General features: G+C 41.3%; 2 protein-coding genes across 16 annotated transcripts in view; both read left to right on the top strand.

Annotated features, from left to right (window-relative positions):
• Positions 1-18,726, top strand: part of vps33b (VPS33B late endosome and lysosome associated) — a 59,416-nt gene extending 40,690 nt beyond the window's left edge. For 4 of the 10 annotated variants that reach the window (XM_061815725.1, XM_061815732.1, XM_061815733.1 and 1 more), the window contains 2 exons: positions 346-453; positions 17,789-18,725. In XM_061815725.1, coding sequence (XP_061671709.1) covers positions 346-453; positions 17,789-17,928 — 248 coding nt within the window. In that variant the 3' untranslated portion in view covers positions 17,929-18,725. Of the gene's footprint in view, positions 1-345; positions 454-874; positions 1,080-8,153; positions 9,406-12,354; positions 12,430-17,788 lie in introns of those variants that run through there. The other 6 variants (XM_061815729.1, XM_061815728.1, XR_009794378.1 and 3 more) reach the window with 5 other exon arrangements.
• Positions 18,727-21,814: 3,088 nt separating this feature from the next.
• Positions 21,815-24,398, top strand: part of prc1b (protein regulator of cytokinesis 1b) — a 33,500-nt gene continuing 30,916 nt past the window's right edge. For 2 of the 6 annotated variants that reach the window (XM_061815739.1, XM_061815738.1), the window contains exons 1-2: positions 21,815-22,328; positions 23,495-23,627. Coding sequence is in view for 3 of the 6 variants with exons in the window: in XM_061815736.1 (XP_061671720.1) it covers positions 23,317-23,330; positions 23,495-23,627 (147 nt within the window). In the remaining 3 variants the exon portion in view is untranslated. Of the gene's footprint in view, positions 22,329-23,139; positions 23,331-23,494; positions 23,628-24,398 lie in introns of those variants that run through there. The other 4 variants (XM_061815737.1, XM_061815736.1, XM_061815734.1 and 1 more) reach the window with 4 other exon arrangements.

Here is a 24,398-nt window from a genome sequence, read left to right as displayed (position 1 = left end):
AATTGGAGACTGGAAATTTCCCTTATGTGTGATTGTGAGTGCGACTATGGTCTTTCTCTATGTGCCCTGCAATTTGCTGGCAACCAGTTAAGGAGGTACCGCAGCTCCTGCCCAAGATAGCTCGTATAGGCTCCAAGCACTCTCGCAAACCCTTGTAAGTATTGGCAACTCAGACAATGGATGGATAGATGGATGTCAGATTTTCAATTGTCAATTTTCATTATAATTTACTTATTACTTTGGTCAGATTCAAGTTATTTCTGTGACCATAGTGGGGGTTTTTTGTGGTGTCGTAGGGCAGTGGCTTTAAATGCCCATCTCTGACCTTTTTTTTTCTTTTGTCAGGAAAAAACAGAGCAAATAATGAGGCACAACGTGTCATCGTTGTCATGTTCCTTGGGGGATGCACCTTCTCTGAGATTTCAGCTTTACGTTTTCTTGGTAAAGAAAGAGGTAAACACAATCTAAATGTGTATGTTGTCAACATGGCACACAAATCTACATTTTAATATTACTTTCCTTTGTAACATAGTTGAGTTAAACACCCCACCATTTTGCATTATTTTTTTCATTAAATTTAGAGTGGTTTTCGAATATTATGTTGAATTTATAATCTTTAAAAAAATTGACTGTCATTTGAAATAAATTCTTAAAACTTAATCCTGGCATGTAACACCTAGTAGAATCTAAAAATACAAGTAATGCAAATAAAGTAGATGTTTATTAATTGGGAAAATTTATAGAATCCCCCCCACAAATATGCTTCATATTCAAATACTACAGAATGCCAAAGGGTCATTTGTTTAAATTGTTGTGAGTCATAATATATCTTAACACAATTTAATATTGATTTTATATATATATATATATGCAGGTTATAAATTTATTGTGGTTACGACCGCAATTACAAGCAGTTCAAGACTGTTGGAAGCCTTCCTGTGTAACCATGTATGATGGCTGTCAGCTCACCATGATGGACATCGCAGACATTCCTTTCACCTGTCTACTAACTCTATGTAAGAAATGCTGACTTGTCAGAAATTGGCTGACAATAATTGAATAAAAACGTGCAACTTTAATGGATATTTATTTTATTTACTAATCTAATGAATATATACATTTGTAAATATATATATAGAGAGAAATAAAGGGTGTCTCATCAGTCTCCATACATAGGAAAAACAAACGTTTCTTGACTAACCATTTTTATTTATACAATATGCTCTATGGCGGCATGGTGGAACAGCTGGTGAGCGTTGGTGTCACAGTCACAGACCGTGGTTGCAACTCCTGGCCTGCCTGTGTGGAGTTTGCATGTTCTCCCTGTGCCTACGTGGGTTTTCTTCGGACACTCTGGTTTCCTCCCACATCCCAAAAACATGCATTAATTGGAGACTCTAAATCAGGGGTCGGGCAAAAGGCAAAATATTTAAAATGTAATTTCAAAAGAGCTACACAGTATTTTAAAAACTAAGTACAAGTGTATTTGCACATTTATGAAAGACCAACACTTTGAGTACAATATGTCTGAATTATTTTTAATAACATTGTTACGCTGTTGCTAAGCAATGATGACAGTACTTCTTACCATGAATGTTATTTGTGGAGCAGCCTGGTTTTGCTGATGGCTTTATAGGTTGTTTCATACGTTATTAGATTAAGCTCCATGCACGCGCTGAGACTTCCGTCCGTTAAACGTGAACGTAATTCAATTTGATTTGCCATCATGATAGTACGATGGTAAACAGTTGTTGCCGACAAAGGCATGTCTTTTGTTCGTTTGATTATCTTGTCTTTATGCAAAGGTGTCAAAATGTTTATTGGCAACATCAAGTGTGAATGCTTTGGCATACTCCCCATTTGTGAATTAAGACACACAGCAGAACCTTCTCTCTCCACAAAGGCTGTCCATTCTTGTTGAAAACTTCGGTCCTCGTCTTTTTTTTTTTCTTTGAGCAATCTTTGTTACAAGCATTTCAATAATTAGTTGTTCCAACCAGATCAGCGTTAGACCCTTCTGCACCTGCACACATCGACTACCAACACCAAACTACGGCAACCCCACGAGGACAAACTGTCTCTGTGTCATTTGCATTGCCTGCACGACTGAAATCCTGATGAATAAATCCTCTTTGTGGATTTATTCATCTTTTTTCACCACGGGCCCCAAGAAATTGATGGCCTGTGCCAGTGAGAAGTTGTTTTGTCCATCAAAACTAAACAAGAAATAGTCAAGAAATATGAACGAGACGTGCGCGTGTGGCTTCATGCTGCTGCTGCTACTCAACTTGAGAGGTTCAAAGAGGAGCTTGAACCTGAAGTTGAGGAAATTGTTTCAATGGGAAAGGCTGAGGAGGACATCAACGAGTTGGTTCAGGAGCAGCACAAGTATGGAAGTAGATTAGTGCCACCGGGATTTGAATTTGGAATGTTAAGTGGATTTGAATTTGAAATACGATGTGAATTTGAAATATTATGTTAAATACGCTATGTGAAATTCAATAATTCGCTGTCTGAAATTCAACTTCGTTGTTAAAATTTAACTTCGTTGTTAAGAAGTCAGGGTGACTCAACTTCATTAAGAAGGAGAGTTTACTTCTGATCGCAGACATTAGCAAAGGATGTCAGAACCCAGCAGCCACCCAATCCTGTTATGCTTTCTTAGTCACGTGACTTGATGTGATGTGACGCAAAGTGGTGCTGCTGTTCGGCCACACCACTGATCTGAAAAGAAAAAAAAATAGCACATACATATCTAGCGGTGTGTCGATTGGTTGAAGGCAGTTGGCCACCATCTTGTTACTCCCAAAACGTGTGGAGGACGTGGTTTACAGGTTGGATTATGTTGGGGTTTTTCCTCAGTTTGGTATATAGAATTAAAATTGGTTGTGTGAGCTCGACATTTTTTCAGTTCTGGTAACACGAAGGATTTTTAATTAGACTTGCCAAGCCAAAAAAGGTGCCAAGTGCAAAGGAAAGACATCTAACACCGTGACTACCAAGAAACCTTGCATATTACCTTGGGCCCGATTTCCATGACATGTTAACTTTTCCCAAAATACGCTGCGAAGGCACTATCATCGTAACATAGCAAAAAACTAAGCTTTCTTTTTGTCGTAAAAACAAATTTTAAGTCAATCATCTAAATATATTTTGGGAAATATGGACTCTAATTGGGAAAATACATTTCAGACAGAAAATATAAACTTGTTTCATCACATTTGAAAATCAAATTCAATTTACAGAGGTCTGTATTATGAAATTCATCAAAAATTTCACAGACAATGTGTTTTCTTGCGTATCCACTGAAGTTTGGGAAAATATTTACATCGCTTTTTCACGAAAAACCTTTGGCCTATAAAAGTGAAGCAGAGAGTGAACAGTGAACAACAACAACCAAAAACAAAACTTTGTTCGAGTGAATTAAGCTCATCAGAAAATAAAAAATCCTTTACAAACTTTAACAGTGTCAAAGTAAGTCTTTCTAACTTACCTGCGGAATGTTTTCTCAAAATCGCGAAACTGGCAATAAACGCACAGGTCGGCATGGTTGTTTTGTGAGTATCAAGATGTCGGGATATTTGCTTTCGCCGACTTTAGTTTTGGTGGCCTATGAGCTATCCAGTCTTTTTTTTTTTTTTTTCTTTAGATCAGTGGGCCACACCGAGCTACACATTCACATATTTCGTAGTTTACCTGACACCGCCCCCCCCCTCCATTTTAAAGGGGTACACTCATAATTACAAACACCTGGGTATGTGACTGATTGAAGAAAAAGTGGTGAAACTGGATGAGATTTTCTCTTGAGTTAAAAAGGTCTAGTCTGAAGCCAAAGTAGATAGTGCAGGATGAGATCGTGTGTAATGTTAAAATTCCACCTTGGCACAGCCTGATTGAGGATAAAAGCACAGATGATACATTCCCCAAAAACCTAATTCTGTATTTTAAATACAGGATGCAACATAACATTCACCATAAAACTGTTTGGGAGCATCTTTCAGCTTTCAACATGCATTGTGAAAGATATTCTGCAAGCAATAATTCAGTTTTACACAGAGAAAAACAGACGGGGCTATCATTGTGGGTTTAAAAAGAAAAAGTAGGAAGCGACGTTTCAAATTTATGCAATAGTTGGCTTGGTATGTATTTGTATTGTAATTTATTTTTTGGTTTGTTGACATTTTCAGTGTAAGTTTTTAAAAACACAAAATTGGGGGAATGTAATCTGAACCTTTTAATGAGCCATGTAACTTCAATGGATGACAGAGTGACCACAGTGCATACGTTTGATGTTCCCCACAGTGGTCAAAAGGAGAACTCACGGCCTTAGTGTGTTTGCTCAGACACGTAAAAAATTAGAGGGAACTTTAGCTGGGACAGAGTCATGTTTACCACTGTGTTACATCACCTTTTAACGACGTTCAATAAAAGTTTCAGAACTGAGGAGACGAATGGACCTTTCCGACTGGCAACCTTCAGCTCCGCCGCCCTTAGCTACAGTTGCCTTGCCCCCCAGTTTTTCAAAATGGCGACTGAACATAATAGCTTTTCACTGGATCTTCTATCGCGTATTCCTGATAATATTGGGGTATGTTTTTTTGCCAAATGCGTCTGACTTGTCCAAGGGAGTTCTACAGAGAGGTCTCAACTATTTCACCCAAGGATATGTACACGGAATTAAGATTTTGGATGGAGCAGGACGCAATGTAAGAGTTACAGCGAAACGTTGGCGATGGATGCAAAAACATTTGACGCCTCACAAACTTCATATTATTCATATTACATAGTGGAATCATACTGCGCATGTAAAGCAGGGTGAGTACTTTTTGCTTGGAAAGATCACGAGTAATATCAATGTAGTCTTTATAAGTGGGTGTATTCATTTTACTTGGCTCGTAATCGAACCCAGTGGTCTGTCTTAAAAGTCCGTTGTGATACAAATAGGCAAATAGACATTTCTCTTGCATGACATCGCGCATTGAGTATCACTAACCCGACTCTTCGGCATAAAACGTGACACACTTCATTCAGCAGATCAGTGATACACTAACAGAGTGAAAGTTGTTCTCCTGCAATGTATAAAGCAGTGATAATAATGAAATCAAACTCAGAGAAGATACTTCTCCCTCACTTACCTTCGAACATACAGCCGTGTGTTTGTTATTCACACACAAGTTGTACGCGCCCTCTTCCGCGAGCCCTAATCCATCGTAGACACTTCCTCAACTGTGTTTCAGGCTTTGGAAAATGAATCAACCGCGCCCCTTGTAATCTATATCTTTCATCAGAATTGCACGTGCCCCGAGCGCATCTGAGGACCATTTTGTTCCTAACATTAATTTTTCCAACCGCACGTGACAGATAATTGCTTGTGGGACATGGTGACAAGAGGGGGTCAAGCCAGGGGTTAAGAGAATGCGGCTATCTGATTGATTATTGTATGAGTGATTGACAGATCGGATAAGTTCATTGTTGATGCTTTGTAGGTGAAATTCTTTACCATTCTTGCTTCAGCTGTTGAAAAGTCCAGGGTCTCCATAGTCTCATGTTACGCCTCATCATACGCCACACATTTTCAATGGGTGACAGGTCTGTACTGCAGGTCAGGCAGTCAAAATAAAGGCAAGAGTTCTCCACTTGAAAGAGTTGAAGGGAGAATAACCACAGTGGGAGGTTGAAGGTGTTGTCCTGTTGAAGAAAGCTACTTAGAACTCCCTAGGAGTTGTTGACTTGTCCAAATTGACTAAAATAGGCAAAAATGTTGTAAAAGGTAGGGACACAATGCAGTGTAAAGATTGTAAATGTGTCGTAAAAATTAAATCAAACACAAAACTAATATATAAATTGATATCCAACAAAATTTCACTAGTCAGTTAAGCAAACTTGCAAGAGTCTATAATAAAAGAAGTCCAAAAAAATTCAAAGACAAGAAAAAGCATGCTATGATTAGACGAAATATTGGAGGAAAATGGCATTAGAGAAGAGAGAAAGCTGAGAGAAGGAAAATGAAATGTTTCAAAGAAAAGATGATGACAAGACGGGACTGACATCATGACAACAAAGGAAAGTTGAAAATTAAGAACAGACAGAGGTCAGTGCACGCTCCTCTATACCCCCAACTCCCTCTTTCACAATATGACATGACATCACAAAATACCGACCAACTGAGATGGACTGGACTTGGACAAAACTTTAAGGGGAGTGTGCCGACTGTACTTCAGGAAATACAAAATAAAAGGCTACCTTGCGTGCCTGACACTTTAATTCCCTCAGACCAGATGGAATAATATTCACCGTAATAGAAAAATGCATTACTTGTATAATTCATTTTTCTCAAACCCAGTGGGTAAAGAATTTTACATTTAAATTTGGAGTTAAATTTCTACTCCATGGGTTATTTAAATAATGTATCAGTAGCTTCCCTGATGAAGAAATGTGAAAGACAGCTGCTCTTTTGAAGCATCTGGCTGAGAACGGGCACAAAGCAAAAAGAAACTCTAATTTGCCAAGAACAGGTTAAACATTTTACAAGCTCTAAAGCCACAAACAAATTAACAAATTGTCATTTTTACGACTGATAAGTAAATGTCGAATTTGGGTACCAAATTAGACAAATTAACAGCTCCATTACACAAACTGATGGACTGAGGAAGACTTAAAAATTATATCATTGTTGAACTGGAGGGCTGAAGTGGAAAAAACATTTTGCAACATAAATCAAGCATTCTTGACAAGCGCAGACTTGGTTTTGCCAAATTGTGATGAGATTTTTGATCAAATGATCAATTTTAAAGTTCACTTTGTGACTTCATAGAAAGAAGTGCACTGTTTTGTTCCACCTTCTGCTAAACATGACATTTCTATCCCAATAGAAAGTTGTACAATTCTTAATCCAGCAAATGTTGCCATTTACCGGAAGATGGAACAAAACATGATTGTCGAGAATTGGCAAAGAAAAAAAAAAGCAAAAAGCAGATGTGAGTTGTAAGACCAGCCATGACCAATCAGGAAACTTGTTTGCATTTGTGAAAATAGAATCAGAATATGCCATAGCCTCAAAAGATGACGATTTTAAAAGCACAGAAATTGCCACCACTTTATTCTGCAAAAATAGCAGAACTCATAACACTAACTGAGGCATGTAAAGTAATGTAAGAAAAATGTAACAATTTATCCAGACACCCAATATGCATTTGCAAGGGTTCACATTTTTGTGCAATAAGGGAAAAAACACGGATGAATTCATCCACAGGGAATGTATGCAAAATTGTTAGTTCAATTACTAAATGCAACACAACTGCAAAAAACTGTTGATTTATCTAAATGTGTCTCACACACACACACACACACACACAAACAAATTTGTGATTTCATTGGAAAATGGTTTCGCTGATAGGAAAAAAAAAAAGGAAGCTTCATCGGGGAAAACCTCAAAATTATGATGTTGACACAACTATAAATCTAGAATTGAATACATTATAAGAAATTCAGCAACAGAGTCCAAAAATGGAACAGGATTCATGGGGAGAAAAAGAGAGCAATACAAAAAATCAACATCTATGACCAAACAATAAACCAGTTGTACCAAATGAACCTGTCTAAATTGAGCCATCTGGTAACGCATGTCTAAGCAGGAGGGATGATGAAAGGAAACTAGGACATGTAAAAATTATATACAAACATTATGATGAGAGGACAGGAAAACATGCACAAATACTACATCCACAAAAAAATAAATAAAATAAATTTTCTCCAAATTTCAACCAAAGTGAGATTTATTAATGAAAATGTATGTTTATCACACATTTGCTGCAATGAAGAAAATGATTCTGCTCGCAAAGAAGAACGCTTTGTTCATCACATACAGTGAAGAAAACAAGTATTTGAACACTGCTATATTGCAAGTTCTCCCACTTAGAAATCATGGAGGGGTCTGAAATTTTCATCGTAGGTGCATGTCCACTGTGAGAGAGATTATCTAAAAAGAAAAATCTATAAATGTAGCAATATATGATTTTTTTTGTTAACAATTTATCTGTGTGAAAATGTGCAAATAAGTATTTGAACACCTGAGAAAAGCAATGTTAATATTTGGTACAGTAGCCTTTGTTTGTAATTACAGAGGTTAAATGTTTGTTGTTGTTGTTCACCAGGTTTGCACACACTGCAGGAGAGATTTTGGCCCAAATCCTGTCGTGGAGTCCTGGGCTGATTCCTCACATTTCTAAGGATCATTGAGACCCCACGAGGAGATGTCTTGCATGGGGATCCACTCCCATTGAGATTGACCGCCATGTTTAGCTTCTTCCATTTTCTAATGATTGCTCCAACAGTGGACCTTTTTTCACCAAGCTGATTGGCAATTTCTCCGGAGCCCTTTCAGCTGCGTGAAGTTGTATAATTTTGTCTTTGGTGTCTCTGGACACCTCTTTGGTCTTGGCCGTGTTACAAGTTAGAGTCTTACTGATTGTATGGGGTGGACAGGTGTCATTATGCAGTTAACGACCTCACACAGGTGCATCTGATTCAGGATAATACTTGGAGTGGAGGTGGACCTTTAAAGGCGGACTAACTGGTCTTTGAGGGTCAGAATTCTACCTGATAGACAGGTGTTCAAATACGTATTTGCAGCTGTATCACACAAATAAGTCGTTAAAAAAATTATACATTGTGGTTTCTGAATTTTTCTTTTTAGATTCTCTCTCTCTCACAGTGGACATGCACCTACGATGAAAATTTAAGACCCCTCCATGATTTCTAAGTGGGAGAACTTGCAATATAGCAGGGTGTTAAAATACTTATTTTCTCCACTGTACAAAGTTATAGTACATATTTGTTTGTTTACATATAACTTTCCAACGACATACAGACACCTAATCACACAAACACGTTTTTGCTTACCCCCACCCTTTAGATTTGTCACCATTGGGAGGGACTTCCTAAATCTAATAAAAAGGTTTCGAGGAAGGCTGCTTTAGAACATATTCAAGAATTGTACCTTGCAGTTCTTCTTCTTTCTCCTTGAGCTCAAGAAACAAAACAGGTGTCTTCTCTCCTTATTACTTGGTATTTAACAAATGTCGAATAGGATTTACCTGACACAAAGTGAGAAAAAAAAAGTATTGCTTGGTCATAATAGATGCATTATCAAAATGGATAGAACTTTTTCCAACAGAGCATCCCGATGTCAGCAGGACACCACATTTGTGGAACCAGGAGACTGGATCCTGGTGAGGAGCATAAGGAAGCACTGGTATTTGCCTAATTTGGAATGTCCATTTCAGGTTTTGTTGACAACACTCACAGCTGTAAAAATAGGTTGACTTGGATTCATTTGGCACATCCCAAAAAGGTCACTTCAGCCTAGGATCCGATTGGGGAGGTGAGCTAAAGACTGGCAACAAGGTGGGGACAAATTGTGAGGGAGTATTCCAGCTGACTTGCCTGATCTGTTTCCAGATTCCGGCTGTTATGACGATGCAGAAACAGCCATTTTTTTTCCTCTGAGTGTATCATAAAGTAGTCGAAAATCTAGTGAAGTGTCTATTTTGGTTGATGTGAGAATTTAAGCAAATATTAGATAAACAGGAGGGAAATGTTAGATTAATTGGATATGAAGTTATCTCATATTTGCTCTCTTGGTTGTTTTTAATGCTTCTTTGCTGAATGTGATGCAATCACGAGGCCCATTGTGTGCCATGGAAACTTTTGCTATGATGTGCTTAAAGGTCAAGTGTCATCCTTATAAACATTCGAAAATAGATATTGTAATGAAAAATTCATATAACATTATTCACTTCAATATCTATACGTTAAAATAAATATGAGCGGAGAGCACATAGCCGTCGCCGTCACCGATGAACAACACCGTCGACCCGGGGCGCTGTACGGCGTTGTCGTCGCACGTGGCCGAGTGCACCATTGTCGGCAGCGTTCTACAGAGCTGCCGTCCGCGAACCCGAAGGGTGCGCGACGCGACACACCAACCTTCACCGGCGAGCCTGACGCCGTCCAACGCACACATCGACACATTTAGCACGCCTGTCATATGTACAAAGATCTTTTGTTACATTATGAGAGACGGATTACGTGGTCTGCCCCGAACTATTTTTTTTTTTTTTAGTAGCTGTATCATTTGGAACCCACGAAGCTCTCGTCCATTGCACCCGTGCAATCCATTTTTCACAACGAACCGGGTCTCTGGCAAACTAATGAAGGGTAAATCCATCCTCCCAACTGTTCAAGCAATGTCCAGCAATGCAACGAGCCGGCATTTTGGCTGACACGAAGGAACAACGAGCTACCTTCCCGGAGGTAAAACTAATAGAAACAAACAAGTCCAATTGAGGGCAGTCCTGCCAGGTCACTTCCTCCTTCTTCTTGAAAAGAAATCCCTTGAGAGGATTTTCATAGCGGGAGTTACAAAAAGCTGTATATGTCACGTCCCATCGGAACGAGAGGTAGGACCCAAATGCAGGAACTCGGAAGACGCAAGGTAGTTCAAGAAGAAACACGTTTATTGTACGCAGAGGTCGGGGATCGAGCAGGCAGTCCGGTGCAGCAGCGGTAGTTGTGACGTCGGGCGACGAGAACAGATGAGTGGACAGGCAGGAGTCGGTACACGGGGAAACAATCAACGCAGGCAGAAGTATCAAGGAGTCAGGCTTACAAGGTTGGTCGGAGAACGGACGGAGGTCGGTACACACAGGTTCAGTCAGGAATACGAGAGTGCTGGAACGGGACATAAAGCTCAACGAACTGGCCGAGGACCAGTCGTCACCGGGTCCTATATATACGGGGGATGATCAGGCCGCATGAGGCACAGGTGTGTGCCTCCCAATCAGCGCAGCCGCACAGCTCGTGCTGAAGCGGCAGGATCATGACAGTATATGTCAAAATCATGTTTTGTGGTGAAAAACACATGGGTCCATGTCGGCTGCCGTTTTTTCATTTAAAACATACTAAAAATCATGACAGTGGCCCCTTAAACAATGTGATGCAATCAGGTTATATTGGGTGCTGTGGAAACACCAGACAGGGATGCAGCAGACAAACAAAAAAACTGACGATCTCGGAAGGATGATGAAGACATCGCAAAGACTCACATTGGCTATTTTTGTCACGTTTGCTTTGTTGTGATGCGGACCGCGCTAAGGAATAAAAATGAGGATTTGTGGAGATGTGGGCAGAATGGGTTGGAGATTGTGAAAGAGACACATCCCACGTTCTCCTCGCGAGCAAGAAGTTCCTCTTGTTTTCCTTCTTTGAGAAATTGTACTTTAAATGTCCTGGGTTGCGTGAGCCTGGCTATCACTGGATGTTATATCACCGGACACGTCACTGACCATGTCCCTGAAGAAGCTGTTCCTGACTAAGCAAAAGGCTGCTTAAACCTGACAGCAGCATATGTTTCTCCGAAACCTGTATGCAAATTTCAGCATTAATTGTGTCTACAACATTCCGAATGGTTCTTTTTCTTTTTGGCCCGGAGGACACAACGTCTACAATTTTGAAATGTGAATGCATCGGACCACAGAACACTTTCAACTTTTGCATAGGTCTATCTTAAATGTGCCCGGGGCCACAGAAGATGGTGGCATTTCTGGGTGTTGTTGATAAATGGCTTTCGCTCTGCATCGTAGAGTTTTAAGTTACACTTGTGAATATAGCGCCAAATTTACTGATATTGGTTTTCTGAAGTGTTGCTGAGCCCATGTGGTGATTTCCTTTACACATTATCAGTTTTTGATGCAGTGCCACTTGATGGATCGAAGGTCACACTCATTCAATGTTTGTTTTCAGCTTTGCCGCCTACATGCAGTGATTTCTCGAGATTCTCTGAACCTTTTCATATTATGAGCCGTACATGCTAAAATCTGTAAATTCCTTGCAATTGTACGTTGAGGAACATTGTCTTGAAACTGTTCGACTATTTTCTCATACACTTGTTCACAAGGGTGAACCCCATCCTGTCTTTGCTTGTGAATAACAGCAATTCAGGTAAGGTCCTTTTATACCTAATCATGCCACCCGCTTGTGCCCAATTAGCCAGTTCACCTGTACGATGTTCCGAACAGGTATTTGATGTGCAATTCTCAACTTTCTTAGTCTTTTTTTGCCAGCTGTGCCAATATTTTTTGGGAACATGTTGCAGCCATAAAATTCTAAGGTAGCAATTATTTGCTAGAAATAGTTTATCGGTTTGAACATTAGTCTTTTTAGTGTCTTCAATTAAATATAGGTTGAACATATAGGTTGTGACTGCTGTTTAATAGGAAGGGAATGAACTGTAAAACCGTGGGGAAAAAATTGCGACGGCGACCGGGGAAAAGTAACTTTGTTCTCACCACCCAGAAGGGAGTTAACTCCGAGGAGAACAACAATGGCCCCGGAGAAGACGTCTCCCCTGCGTCTCCCGGCCACAGTCAGGTGATTGTAGCAGGAAATGTTAACATTTTCATAAAACTGGCATGCGACTTGAATGAAATAAGCTCGAAGTTTGATCTTTGGAGAAAATAATTTGTCACTTTTGTTCTCAAAATGGAAGGAAAAAATGTACAGTTAAACAAAAATGTGTATAAACATGGGACTTTTATTTTTTTGAGACATAAAGCCACTCTGGCTTTTGTGTCAGATGTCTATGGCGTCTTTCAACAGCTTCAGATGTTCTTTTTTTTCGGCTTGTCCCATTGGGGGTCACCACAGCGTGTCATCTTTTTCCATCTCAGCCTATCTCGTGCATCCTCTTCTCTAACACCCACTGTCCTCATGTCCTCCCTCACAACATCCATCAAACTTTTCTTTGGTCTTCCTCTCGCTCTTTTGCCTGGCAGCTCCATCCTCTGCACCATTCTACCAACATACTCACTCTCTCGCCTGTGAACATGTCCAAACCATAGAAGTCTGATCTCTCTCTAACCTTGTCTCCAAACCATCCAACTTTGGCTGTTCCTCTAATACAGTGATTCCCAAACAGTGTGCTGGGGTACATTAGTGTGCCATGAGCGCTCTTCAGGTGTGCCATGGGAAGTTATCCAATTTTATGTAATTTCTAAAAAAACATTTATTCCAAGAAATAATGTATCTTAATTCATCTATTTATGCCAGTGAGGCACAATGACAGACAGAACAAAAAAATCCTCTTCTGTTAGATGATAGGATGTACATACAGTAACTAACTGATCCGTTTTTGGTGACATTTAATTTTGTTGGTGTGCTGTGGGATTTTTCAATTATAGAATATATGCCTTGGCTCTATAAAGGTTGGAAATCACTGCTCTAATTAGCTCATTTCTAATCCTATCCAACCAAATCACTTTGAGCGAGAACCTCAACATCTTCATTTCTGCTACCTCTAGTTCTGCTTCCTGTTGTTCCTTCAGATTCACCGTCTCTAATTCGTACATCATGGCTGACCTCACCACTGTTTTATAAACTTTTCCCTTCATCCTAGCAGAGAGTCTTCTGTCACATAGAACACCAGACACCTTCTGCCAACTGTTCCATCCCGCTTGTACCAGTTTCTTCACTTCCTTACCACACTCACTTCTTCTTCTTCTTCTTTTCCTTTCGGCTTGTCCCGTTAGGGGTCGCCACAGCGTGTCATCTTTTGCCATCTTAGCCTATCTCCTGCATCTTCCTCTCTAACCCCAACTGCCCTCATGTCTTCCCTCACCACATCCATAAACCTTCTCTTTGGTCTTCCTCTCGCTCTTTTGCCTGGGAGCTCCATCCTCAGCATCCTTCTACCAATATACTCACTCTCTCGCCTCTGAACATGTCCAAACCATCGAAGTCTTCTCTCTCGAATCTTGTCTCCAAAACATCCAGCTTTGGCTGTCCCTCTAATGAGCTCATTTCTAATCCTATCCAACCTGCTCACTCCGAGCGAGAACCTCAACATCTTCATTTCTGCCACCTCCAGTTCAGATTCCTGTTGTTTCTTCAGTGCCACTGTCTCTAATCCGTACATCATGGCCGGCCTCACCACTGTTTTGTAAACTTTGCCCTTCATCCAAGCAGACACTCTTCTGTCACATAACACACCAGACACCTTTCGCCAGCTGTTCCAACCTGCTTGGACCCGTTTCTTCACTTCCTGACCACACTCTCCATTGCTCTGTATTGTTGACCACAAATATTTGAAGTCATCCACCCTCGCTATCTCTTCTCCCTGGAGCTTCACCCTTCCTCCTCCACCTCTCTCATTCACGCACATATATTCTGTTTTACTTCGGCTAATCTTCATTCCTCTCCTTTCCAGTGCGTACCTCCATCTTTGTAATTGTTCCTCCACCAGCTCCCTGTGTTCACTGCAGATCACAATGTCATCTGCGAACATCCATTACCACTGCAAACAGGAAGGGTCTCAGAGCTAATCCCTGATGCAGTCCCACCTCCACTTTAAATTCTTCTGTCACACCTATGACACACCTCACCATTGTTCTGCTGCCCTCATACATGTCCTTTACTATTCTAACATATTTCTCCGCCACACCAGACTTACACATGCAGGACCACAGTTCTTTTCTTGGCACTCAATCATAGGCTTTTTGTTGATCCACAAAGACACAATTTACCTCCTTCTGACCTTCTCTGTGCTTTTACACGAGCATCCTCAAGGTAAATAATGCAACTGTGGTACTTTTTCTAGGCATGAAACCATACTTTTGCTTGCAGATACTTACTTCTGTCCTGAGTCTAGCCTCCACTACTCTTTCCCATAACTTCATTGTGTGGCTCAGCATCTTTATTCCTGAATAGTTTCCACAGTTGTGAATAATACCTTTGTTTTTAAAATCGGGGACTAGCACACTTTTCCTCCATTCTTATGGCATCTTCTCTCCCGCTAGTATTCTATTGAATAAGTTGGTCAAAAAGACAAAGAAGAGGAGGAAACCGGATCCATCGTCAGAAGAAAAAGAGGAATGCACAGAGCCTACAACTGAGTGTAGGGACTTTGAATGTTGGGACTATGACAGGAAAAGCTCAGGAGTTGGTTGACATGATGATTAGGAGAAAGGTTGATATTCTGTGCATCCAAGAGAGCAGGTGGAAAGGTAGTAAGGCTAGAAGTTTAGGAGCAGGGTTTAAATTATTCTACCACGCAGTAGATGGGAAGAGAAATGGAGTCGGGGTTATTTTAAAGGAAGAGCTGGCTAAGAATGTCTTGGAGGTGAAAAGAGTATCAGATCGAGTGATGAGACTAAAATTTGAAATTGAGGGTGTTATGTATAATGTGGTTAGCGGCTATGCCCCACAGGTAGGATGTGACCAAGAGTTGAAAGAGAAATTCTGGAAGGAACTAGATGAAGTAGTTCTGAGCATCCCAGACAGACAAATGTGAACAAATGGAAAGCCACTACTGTTGTATTAGGGCTAGCGTGAATGATGCCCTGGTAGGTGGTAGGTGCTACATGCATAGTTGTGTTGTTTTTAATATATATAGGTATATTTCCTTCTTAAAAAATAATTTAACGTTTACAGACAGTAAACAGACAGCAAACGCACAACACACATTCATACGTTTGTATCCTAAACTGGAGATGAAGAGCCTGTCACCGGCGGCCGAATTCGATCGGCAGCCGAGTTGGATGTACATGTACATGTAGACCTCTATAACACCGTTAGTCTTGTCATATAAAACACAGCAAACAACACATGTAAAAATAGCGGTAAGGAGGATATGGTCAAAGTGCAATACTAGGCTTAAACTCACCACTTATGAAGTGATCGCTGCACGCATGACTTGAAACTGTGGGACGAGTGAGATCTGCACGCGAGATATTACTGAGCCACTTCGCTTGCCGTTTGCTCGACATTTCTTCTTTTTGGGGTCCTTGGTGTGTAATTATTTTCGGAAATCGGAAAAACTGTCTGTTCCCTTCTTTGCTGAACTTGTTATAGCAGCCAATAACACAACACGTGTGCACCATCGTCTCAGAAGTCAAAAAGCGTCTTATGTAATCTAATGTAACCAGTGAAATGAGACCTCCCAATATGGCGGCCAGAAAAAAATTCAAAACGGATGTGACGTCACCTGCAAGTCACCTATTGTTTTTCGACCATGGTGTATGTCAAATAGGCAATGCTCCAAAATGGAAAATGGGTGAAATGCTTTTGTTTTAATCCAATATGCATCAAGCGACTGCGAATACAACAACGTATTGGATAACATTGGTTGCCAAACAGTAGACATCATGCTTTCTCTGACAAAAGGGCCAAGATCTCTGGCCGAATGTGCAGGAGACACCATCAAAGAAACCATGCTAACCCTAACCATGATGATGACTGCAATTAGCTCCCTTGGGACGTAAAAGGGCTGGCATTTAACAGACGTACTCAATGTCAGATGAACAGTGTGTCTCAATAACCACACTGCTGTTGCACCAGTCATCAAGCACGTACACACGGAGCCCCTCACCTCTGCTTTTAGCAGAGTTTTTCAGTCCAATCCCAGCGGTGCAGGGTGCGGCCTGCTAGCTTCACGGTAGCATTGAGAATTTTCGGGTGATGCCAGGTCTGCAGGTGAGAGGTGGGAGCCCCAATATGTCCAGTTGAATTATCAGAATGTCTGGAATTATTGTTACAGGGCAAGCTATAATCCACAAAAAGCATCCTTGCATAGCTCAGCGGTTGTCCAGGTGAGTTAACACAGCAAGTCAAACTATGCTGATGGCGTCTTCTGTTGATCTATTTGGCCTATGTGCGAATTGCTGGGAGTGCACACAGAGGCCCCCACCTTTGCTTTTTCAGTTTTTATTTCGATTCCAGTGGTGTGGCCTGCCAGCTGCACGCTAGTTTCAGGAATGTTTTTGTGAAGCCAGGTCGATATTATAATGAGGATGCATTCACAAACAGCATTTTTCTGCTCGTTCATCTTGTTGGCAATGGATCTGGCTTTGGTGAGATACAGGCTTGGAACAGGTCTTCTGTGTAATAAAGTAATATAAGAGTTTGAGCTTAAAGTAGTTCATTACATGTTGCTACATCCTGTGTATGAAAGTGTGAGACTGTAAAGTGCTGAGTGTGTGACTGGTGGAACGAAACAGGGTATGTGATGCAAGAATGTGCAAGAAGGGAATGTTTTAGAACACACGGTGCGAACTGCAAGGATGGTGCGGAGACGAGAGGACTCAGAAGCAGTTGGTGGAAAAACTACTGTCAGGAAACCACCACCAGGAGGAGCCAGCACGCGAGTCTGCAGGGGAGGAGTTGGGCCAAAATCCGGCGGACCAAAGGAGACCAATGAGAGAGCGCCAAGGATACCTGCAGGAGACACAGAACCAATAGTGAATTACAAGATTGTACTTTAAAATTGTTCTGGGCAACTTGGATGTAGAGTGCGTCTGCTGGTGGCAACAGAGACGTACAGGGTTGTAATGAGAGGGACCCGAGACCCAGGTGTGTGTTGAAGGAATAAATCCACTCGTGTGTGAAAATGCCGGCTTCCTGATACCTTTCTATTGCAGAACGAGCGCGCATATTGTTGGATGAGTGGCAGTTGGGTAAGGTCACAAATTGGGGTCAGATTACTAACTTAAGTTTATGATGATTTAGAAATAAAATTCCAACAGTAGGTTGTTCTTTAGCGTGAGCAGGTGGGCAAACTGACGGCCCCACTTTTGCTTCCTCTCCCTCCTCCGCTTGTGCTGCTTCGCTTTATATATGTTTTAAGGCTGCTAAACCGCTAAACACACACTTTATTAAGACAGGCATTAACCTTTTCTCACATTTCTCTCATTTAAACAAAAATTAATTATTAATAGTGACTATTATTGTTTTTCAGTTTCTCTGGTCGACGCCCCTTCTGACACGGAAGCTCCTTTCGAAGAAGAGAAAATCTCACAATCGAGTGAAGTGACCGGGGCAATATTAGCCTATCATATCAGGCCATATTTAGATGATATGCGGATCACTTCTAACTAAGACCAGACTCCCTGACAGTATGTATTACAGTATGTAGCGTACTCAGGAGGACATGTGCCAGGCGATGAACAACGGCAACTCTCGATAATAATAGAGAAAGTTGAAAAAGAAATACGGTTGTTTTAAGATGCAATGACTGTCGGAGTATGTGAATAATCAAAGAAAAAGTGGTGAGATTGGACGACATTTTCTCTTTTTCGCGTGGGAAAGGTCTGGTCTGAAGCCAAAGTAGAGAGTCTAGGATGAGATGGTGTGTAATTTTAAAATTCGACCTTGGCACAGCCTGATCCAGGATGGAAGCACAGACAATAGAGTGCACAAAAAGCTAATTCTGTATTTTGAATATAGGAGGCAACATACTGTAACATTAACCTTAAAAGTGTTTGGGAGTATCATCACTTGTTCTTTACGTGATTATTACCTGTAGTGTTCTCCTGACATTGTCTTGTGTTTGCCTTTGTTTGATCAAACCTGTTTGATCCAATTGAATAATATGTTGGGAGTATTATTTCAAGGCGTTTTGCTAAAATTGAAGTGAAGAGTTTGTAATCCACGTTCAACAAGATGATTGGATACATTGTTCATGAAAAGCACCGGAATTCCGCTTTAATGACTGCAGGGTGTACAGAGTTTCCACAACTTAACTGTTGTGTCCGTGGTCACATGTCATCCTCTCTGTTTCATTCAATGGTGCTACATTTTAAGCATTGGGATTGCCTTTGACTAGACACTTTTTTTCCCCCCTTCGGACAGCTCCACTATTGCTTCATTAAATGTATCGATCACACGTAGTGTTGCCTCTATGATTTTGTACTCATTTGTACTTTTGTACTCATCCAATATACAACTCAAAGCTAGGAACGCAAACTCTCTCCATTCAACAAAACCCACAAACGTGTCAGCACATTGTTTCCTATACAAATACAATTTGGCTCTTCCCAATGATGTAGAATAAAACGTAGAACACACACAGGCCCTTGGTATTCTATAGAATGATCTATTTGAATATCTGTCTCCTGTGTTGTGACAATCAACAGCACAACAGGTCTCGGGTATTGTAAATATTCTCCTCCGGTTCAATGTCTCCCACAATGTCAAGCATCTCTGTTTGACGGTAATACACCACCGTGAAAATTGTGACGTCACGTGCACGAGCTCTATGACATATATGTGTCAATGTATCTTCTAAACCAGACATGTCCAAAGTCCGGCCCCCGGGCCAATTGCGGCCCGTGGACAAATTTTTACCGGCCCGCGGCCTCTATCATGAAATCAATAATATGCGGCCCGCCAGCACTGTTGACCACAGTATAAAATACATGTGTACAAAAAGCTATTTTTCATATTTTTCATTTCACCAGAAGATGGCAGTAGCCCTGTGGCCGCACTCTTGCCGCTGTGACCCTTGACCTTGCGTGATCGTTTCAGCCCAGCCCATTCCTAACATGGCGTCTGTAAACAAAAAAAGGAAAGTTGACCGCGAGGGCCGCCGCTTCCAGGACAAGTGGAAATTTGAGTATTTTTTCACTGAAATACGAAACAACTGTGTCTGCCTAATTTGCCAAGAGACTGTGGCTGTTTTCAAGGAATTCAACATCAAGAGGCACTACCAGACGAAACATGCTAGCTACGACAAGCTAACTGGGAACAAACGCGGTGAAAAAGTGAAGCAACTGGAAGCTGTTTTAACGGCACAGCAAAGCTTTTTCACAAGAGTCCGTGAGTCAAATGAAAATGCCACAAAGCCAAGCTACGAAGTGGCAACGCTGATTGCAAAGCACTGCAAACCTTTCACTGAGGGTGAATTTATTAAAGACTGTGTAATGAAAATGGTTGAGAAAATTTGTCCCGCGAAGAAGCAAGAGTTTGCCAATATTTGCCTGGCTCGTAATACTGTGGTACGGAGAATTGAAGACGTTTCATTAGATATTAAGAGACAGTTAGAGGCAAAAGGAACTGAGTTTGACTTTTTCTCGTTAGCGTGCGATGAAATCACGGATGCGTCCGACACCGCTCAGTTACTGATCTTTTTAAGAGGAGTGGACAATGACATGAACGTGAGTGAAGAGCTTCTGGACCTCCAGAGTCTGAAGGGCCAAACAAGAGGAACGGATTTATTTGTTTCTGTTTGTTCAACCGTAGATGACATGAAACTACAGTGGAATAAAGTCACCGGGATTATTACGGACGGCGCACCTGCCATGGCTGGCGAGCGGAGTGGATTATCAAGCCTTGTCTGTAACAAAGTCAGCGAAGAAAAAGGCAGCGCTATTAAACTCCACTGTATTATTCATCAAGAAGTTCTCTGTGCCAAATATATGAAATATGATAATGTTATGAAACCGGTGATAAAGACTATTAATTATATTCGCTCCAAAGCGCTGTGCCACCGCCAGTTTCAACAGTTTCTTCTCGACATCCAGGCTGAATACGGAGATGTTTTGTATCACACCGACGTAAGGTGGCTCAGTCGGGGGTCTGCGCTGCAGCGCTTCTTCTCTCTCAGGGAGGAAATTGGACAATTCTTGACTAAAAAGGGACAACCCATGCCACAATTAAATGATCCTGTTTGGCTGGCTGATTTGGGATTTTTAGTTGACATAACGCGACATCTGAATGCGCTGAACACAAGCCTTCAAGGGCAAAATGCAGTGGTAAGCCAACTGTATTCACACATCAAAGCCTTTCGGACCAAGCTGCTACTTTTCCAAAGACACCTGTCACAGGCGCAGCCCAATACCGCACATTTCCCGTCGCTGCAGGAAATTGTGACCAGTTTCCCACAGATCAATATCAGTGCGCAAATGACAAAGTATGCAGCAGACATCTCATCTCTGGTTGAGGAGTTTCAGCAGCGCTTTCGGGACTTTGCAGCTATTGAAAAGGAGATCACGCTTTTTTCCTCTCCTTTCTCCGTGGACCCTGATGACGCTCCAGACCACCTGCAACTGGAGCTCATTGAGCTGCAGTGTGACGCCGAGCATCGCAGTCGGCACCAACAGCTCCCTCTTGTCAACTTCTACCGCCAGCTGGATGAAGGCAGGTTCCAAGCAATTCGGACATTTGCTAAGAAAATGCTGAGCTTGTTTGGCTCCACATACATGTGCGAGAAGACATTCTCCGTTATGAACATTAACAAGAGCCGCATGAGGACGAGACTGAGTGACTCTCACCTGCGTGACGTCTTGCGCATCAAAACCACTGCTCTTGAGCCAGACATGGACTACATACTGCAGTCAAGATCCCAGTATCACCCTTCACATTAGTGCAGGCAAGACCTTTGTTAAGTCCTCTGAGTTGAATAAATTCTTAAATCTCAGTTAATTAATTTTTTTGTGATGGTCAAAATCACAGTTTGAATATGCAGTGATCATTGTTTTGTTTTCAGCACTTTTCCTACAGTGAGCATATAATAGTGAATAATATGTAATGTTTCACATGAACTTAGATATCCTTTATAGTTTTCTTAATTTTTTGTGGTTTGTGATTTCGGTAAAAACCTAAATGTAAAAAAAAAATGTAAAAGTAAAAGTATGCCATTTGTAATTAAATTGAAAAAAATCCCAAAAAGTTAATTTGTATTTAATGTTAATGGTTCAAAGAATGTCAGGCTAAATAGTCGGCCCCCACACATTTTCACCTTACCAAATCTGGCCCTCTTTGCAAAAAGTTTGGACACCCCTGTTCTAAACCTTCCTGGGCATGCTGCAAATGTTTCGATAATATTCATATCTTTGGGAATCCAAAACATCCCAGGTATTTAGATTTATCAAATCGTTTTCCAAAACAATGTGTTTCCTATGCTTTTTGCCCTGACCGGAAGTCAGAGCCTATTCACCATGCCAGTCGACAATGTATGCAGAGTGCGCAGTCTATAGTTTTTATTGTACGTCATTGTATAGGGTCCAGTACTCCCGCGACCCTTGCGAGGATAACCGGCCAAAAAATGGATGGATGTGTTCAACGCAGTGTCTTGCAGCGGGAGCTATTGTAACAGTTCCTGGTGAACTTCTTAAATTTAGCTTTATCGAGCCATGTTTATTTTCGGTGGGGAAAATATCGATCGTACTCGCGCTCTGCTTTGCTTATTGGCTTTGTTTCACAACTCTTTATTAGCTAACCCGGAAGCGGAACAATAATTGGTGAACAATCCAGATAACATAATGGTCAGGGGCACACTGCCTTCTGCAGGACACAATGAGTGACGGCGCACACAACACGATGACATTTAACAGGATGGATAAATGAAACATAACATTTCTCAACACTCACTTTCAACTAATCAGATGACAATAACAGTAAACTGAGATAGCACCAAGTGTCATCGATGGTATGCACCGGAATACATGAAAATCTTGCCGGCGAAAGCATAGCTGGACGGAAGCGGACGCGAAATGATGGTGGGTATCTGAGCTTATCTTATCTTTTTTTTTTTAATGATTATTCTGATTAAATTCCTTTGCCTTTCCTACATTACAAAAAATGACACAACTCTACTGCTTCGGTGAACGTGTTGAATGAAGGCGAACCTCGGGGGTGTAGCATTGACGGAATGACGAAGCACTTAAATTATTTATTACGATTCGGTGAACGAATCTTTTTAGGACGGCACGGTGGATCACCTGGAAAGTTCTGAGTTCCCGGTTTCAATCCTGGACCCACCTGTGTGGAGTTTGCATGCTCTCGCCATGTATGCGTGTGTTTTCCCCGGGCACTCTGGTTTCCTCCCACATCCCAAAAACATGCAACATTATTATTATTATTTGGACACTCTAAATTGCCCCCAAGTGTGAGTGCGTCTTGTTTGTCTCCACGTTCCCTGCAATTGGCTGGCAACCAGTTCAGGGTGTACCCCGCCTCCTGCCCATTGACAGCTGGGATAGGCTCCGGCACTCCCGCGACCCTTGTGAGAATAAGCGGGCGGCTAAGAAAATGGATATAAGGATGATTCGAGTGATTCAGTAAACTCAAAAGAACTGCAATGCCATCACGAGTAACCTTGGTTGGCAGGAGCCAATCATGTTGAAGCGGTTCGTGTCCTACCAGGAGGTGTGAATCCTCACACCGCCACCAGGACGCGCCCATTCAAAATGTATGTTCGATTTGGATATGAATGAAGTCAGCAAACGTTGAGTGGGCGGTGCTAAGGTTAAATTCCATGGAACTACCACCGCCCCAGCGACTGATTCTGAGCAACTTAACACGCGCACAATTGCAGAATGAGCCAATTGGAGAGGAGGATTGAGCAGAATGCGCGTTTCAAACTTTGAAGACAAACAGACAAGAACAGCATGAGATTTGACGCTCAGTAGTTGCTCGCAATTGTGCTTTTCATTAATTTTTGTGTGTGTGCGCGTCTGGTAGAGTGATTCTGGCAATTGTAACACAATGATGAGAAAAAGGTATGACTTTAATTCTTAAAGTATTATTGTATTGAATCGAACAAAGCAACGTCGGTTATAGGTTGGAATTCCATCCAATGCAACAAACACTTTTGTAAGATATATAGTGTTTGCTGGAAACAATGACGGTGTTAATGTCGTTTTGTTTTTTTTTTTTTTTGCAGTGAGGTAATCGCAGCAGAATCTGTGTCATGCCTCAACGAAGCCTTGTGGCATTTGAAGAAAATTTGGGAGGAGATTGGCATACCGGAGGACCAAAGACTACAGAGAACTAACGCTGTGAAGAACCACATCAAGGTTAGTTACAACCTATTGAAAGCATATTTTTAACAGTTTAATTAAAAGTGCATGGCACACACCTAAAATGACACTAACCAACAATTTAATGGAATAAGAAAATTTGAAATATCGCCTTTACATTTCTTTTTGTTTGCTCTCAGAGGTTATTTCAGTGTGCTGGATTTAATGTTTTAGTTGCTGAATTTAGCAGTGGGTTACAACTGCACTCGTTAGTTATCATGAAATTTCAATTTCCCTTGTTTTTCCACAGTTCATGGGGACCAGAACCGCATACGAAAAGTGAAAAACCGTGAAGTGGGGGGCATGTTTTTTATGTGTATCAGAACGTTTAAAATATGTAAACTGCATTTGTACTTTGCATATTTGAGACAAAAAGAGGTATTGAGTGAAATATTTAATTATAAAGCCTTATGAATATAATATATACAGTATTATAAATTTATTATCCAAATATAAATTCTAAAAGGTGGCACGGTGGATCAGCTGTTAAAGCGTTGGCCTCACAGTTCTGAGGTCCCGGGTTCAATCCCTGTGTGGAGTTTGCATGTTCTACCCGTGCCTTTGTGGGTTTCCTCCCACATTCCAAAAACATGCAACATTAATTGGACACTCTAAATTGCCCCTAGGTGTGATTGTGAGTGTGGCTGTTTGTCTCAATGTGCCCTGCGATTGGCTGGCAACCAGTTAAGGGTGGACCCTGCCTCCTGCCTGTTGACAGCTGGGTTAGGCTCCGGCACTCCCCGCGACCCTCGTGAGGAAAGAAAATGG

Source organism: Syngnathoides biaculeatus, chromosome 3, assembly GCF_019802595.1.
Source record: "Syngnathoides biaculeatus isolate LvHL_M chromosome 3, ASM1980259v1, whole genome shotgun sequence".
NCBI lineage: Eukaryota > Metazoa > Chordata > Actinopteri > Syngnathiformes > Syngnathidae > Syngnathoides > Syngnathoides biaculeatus.
Note: the sequence above shows the minus strand (reverse complement) of the source record. Positions and strands in the feature narration are given on the sequence as shown.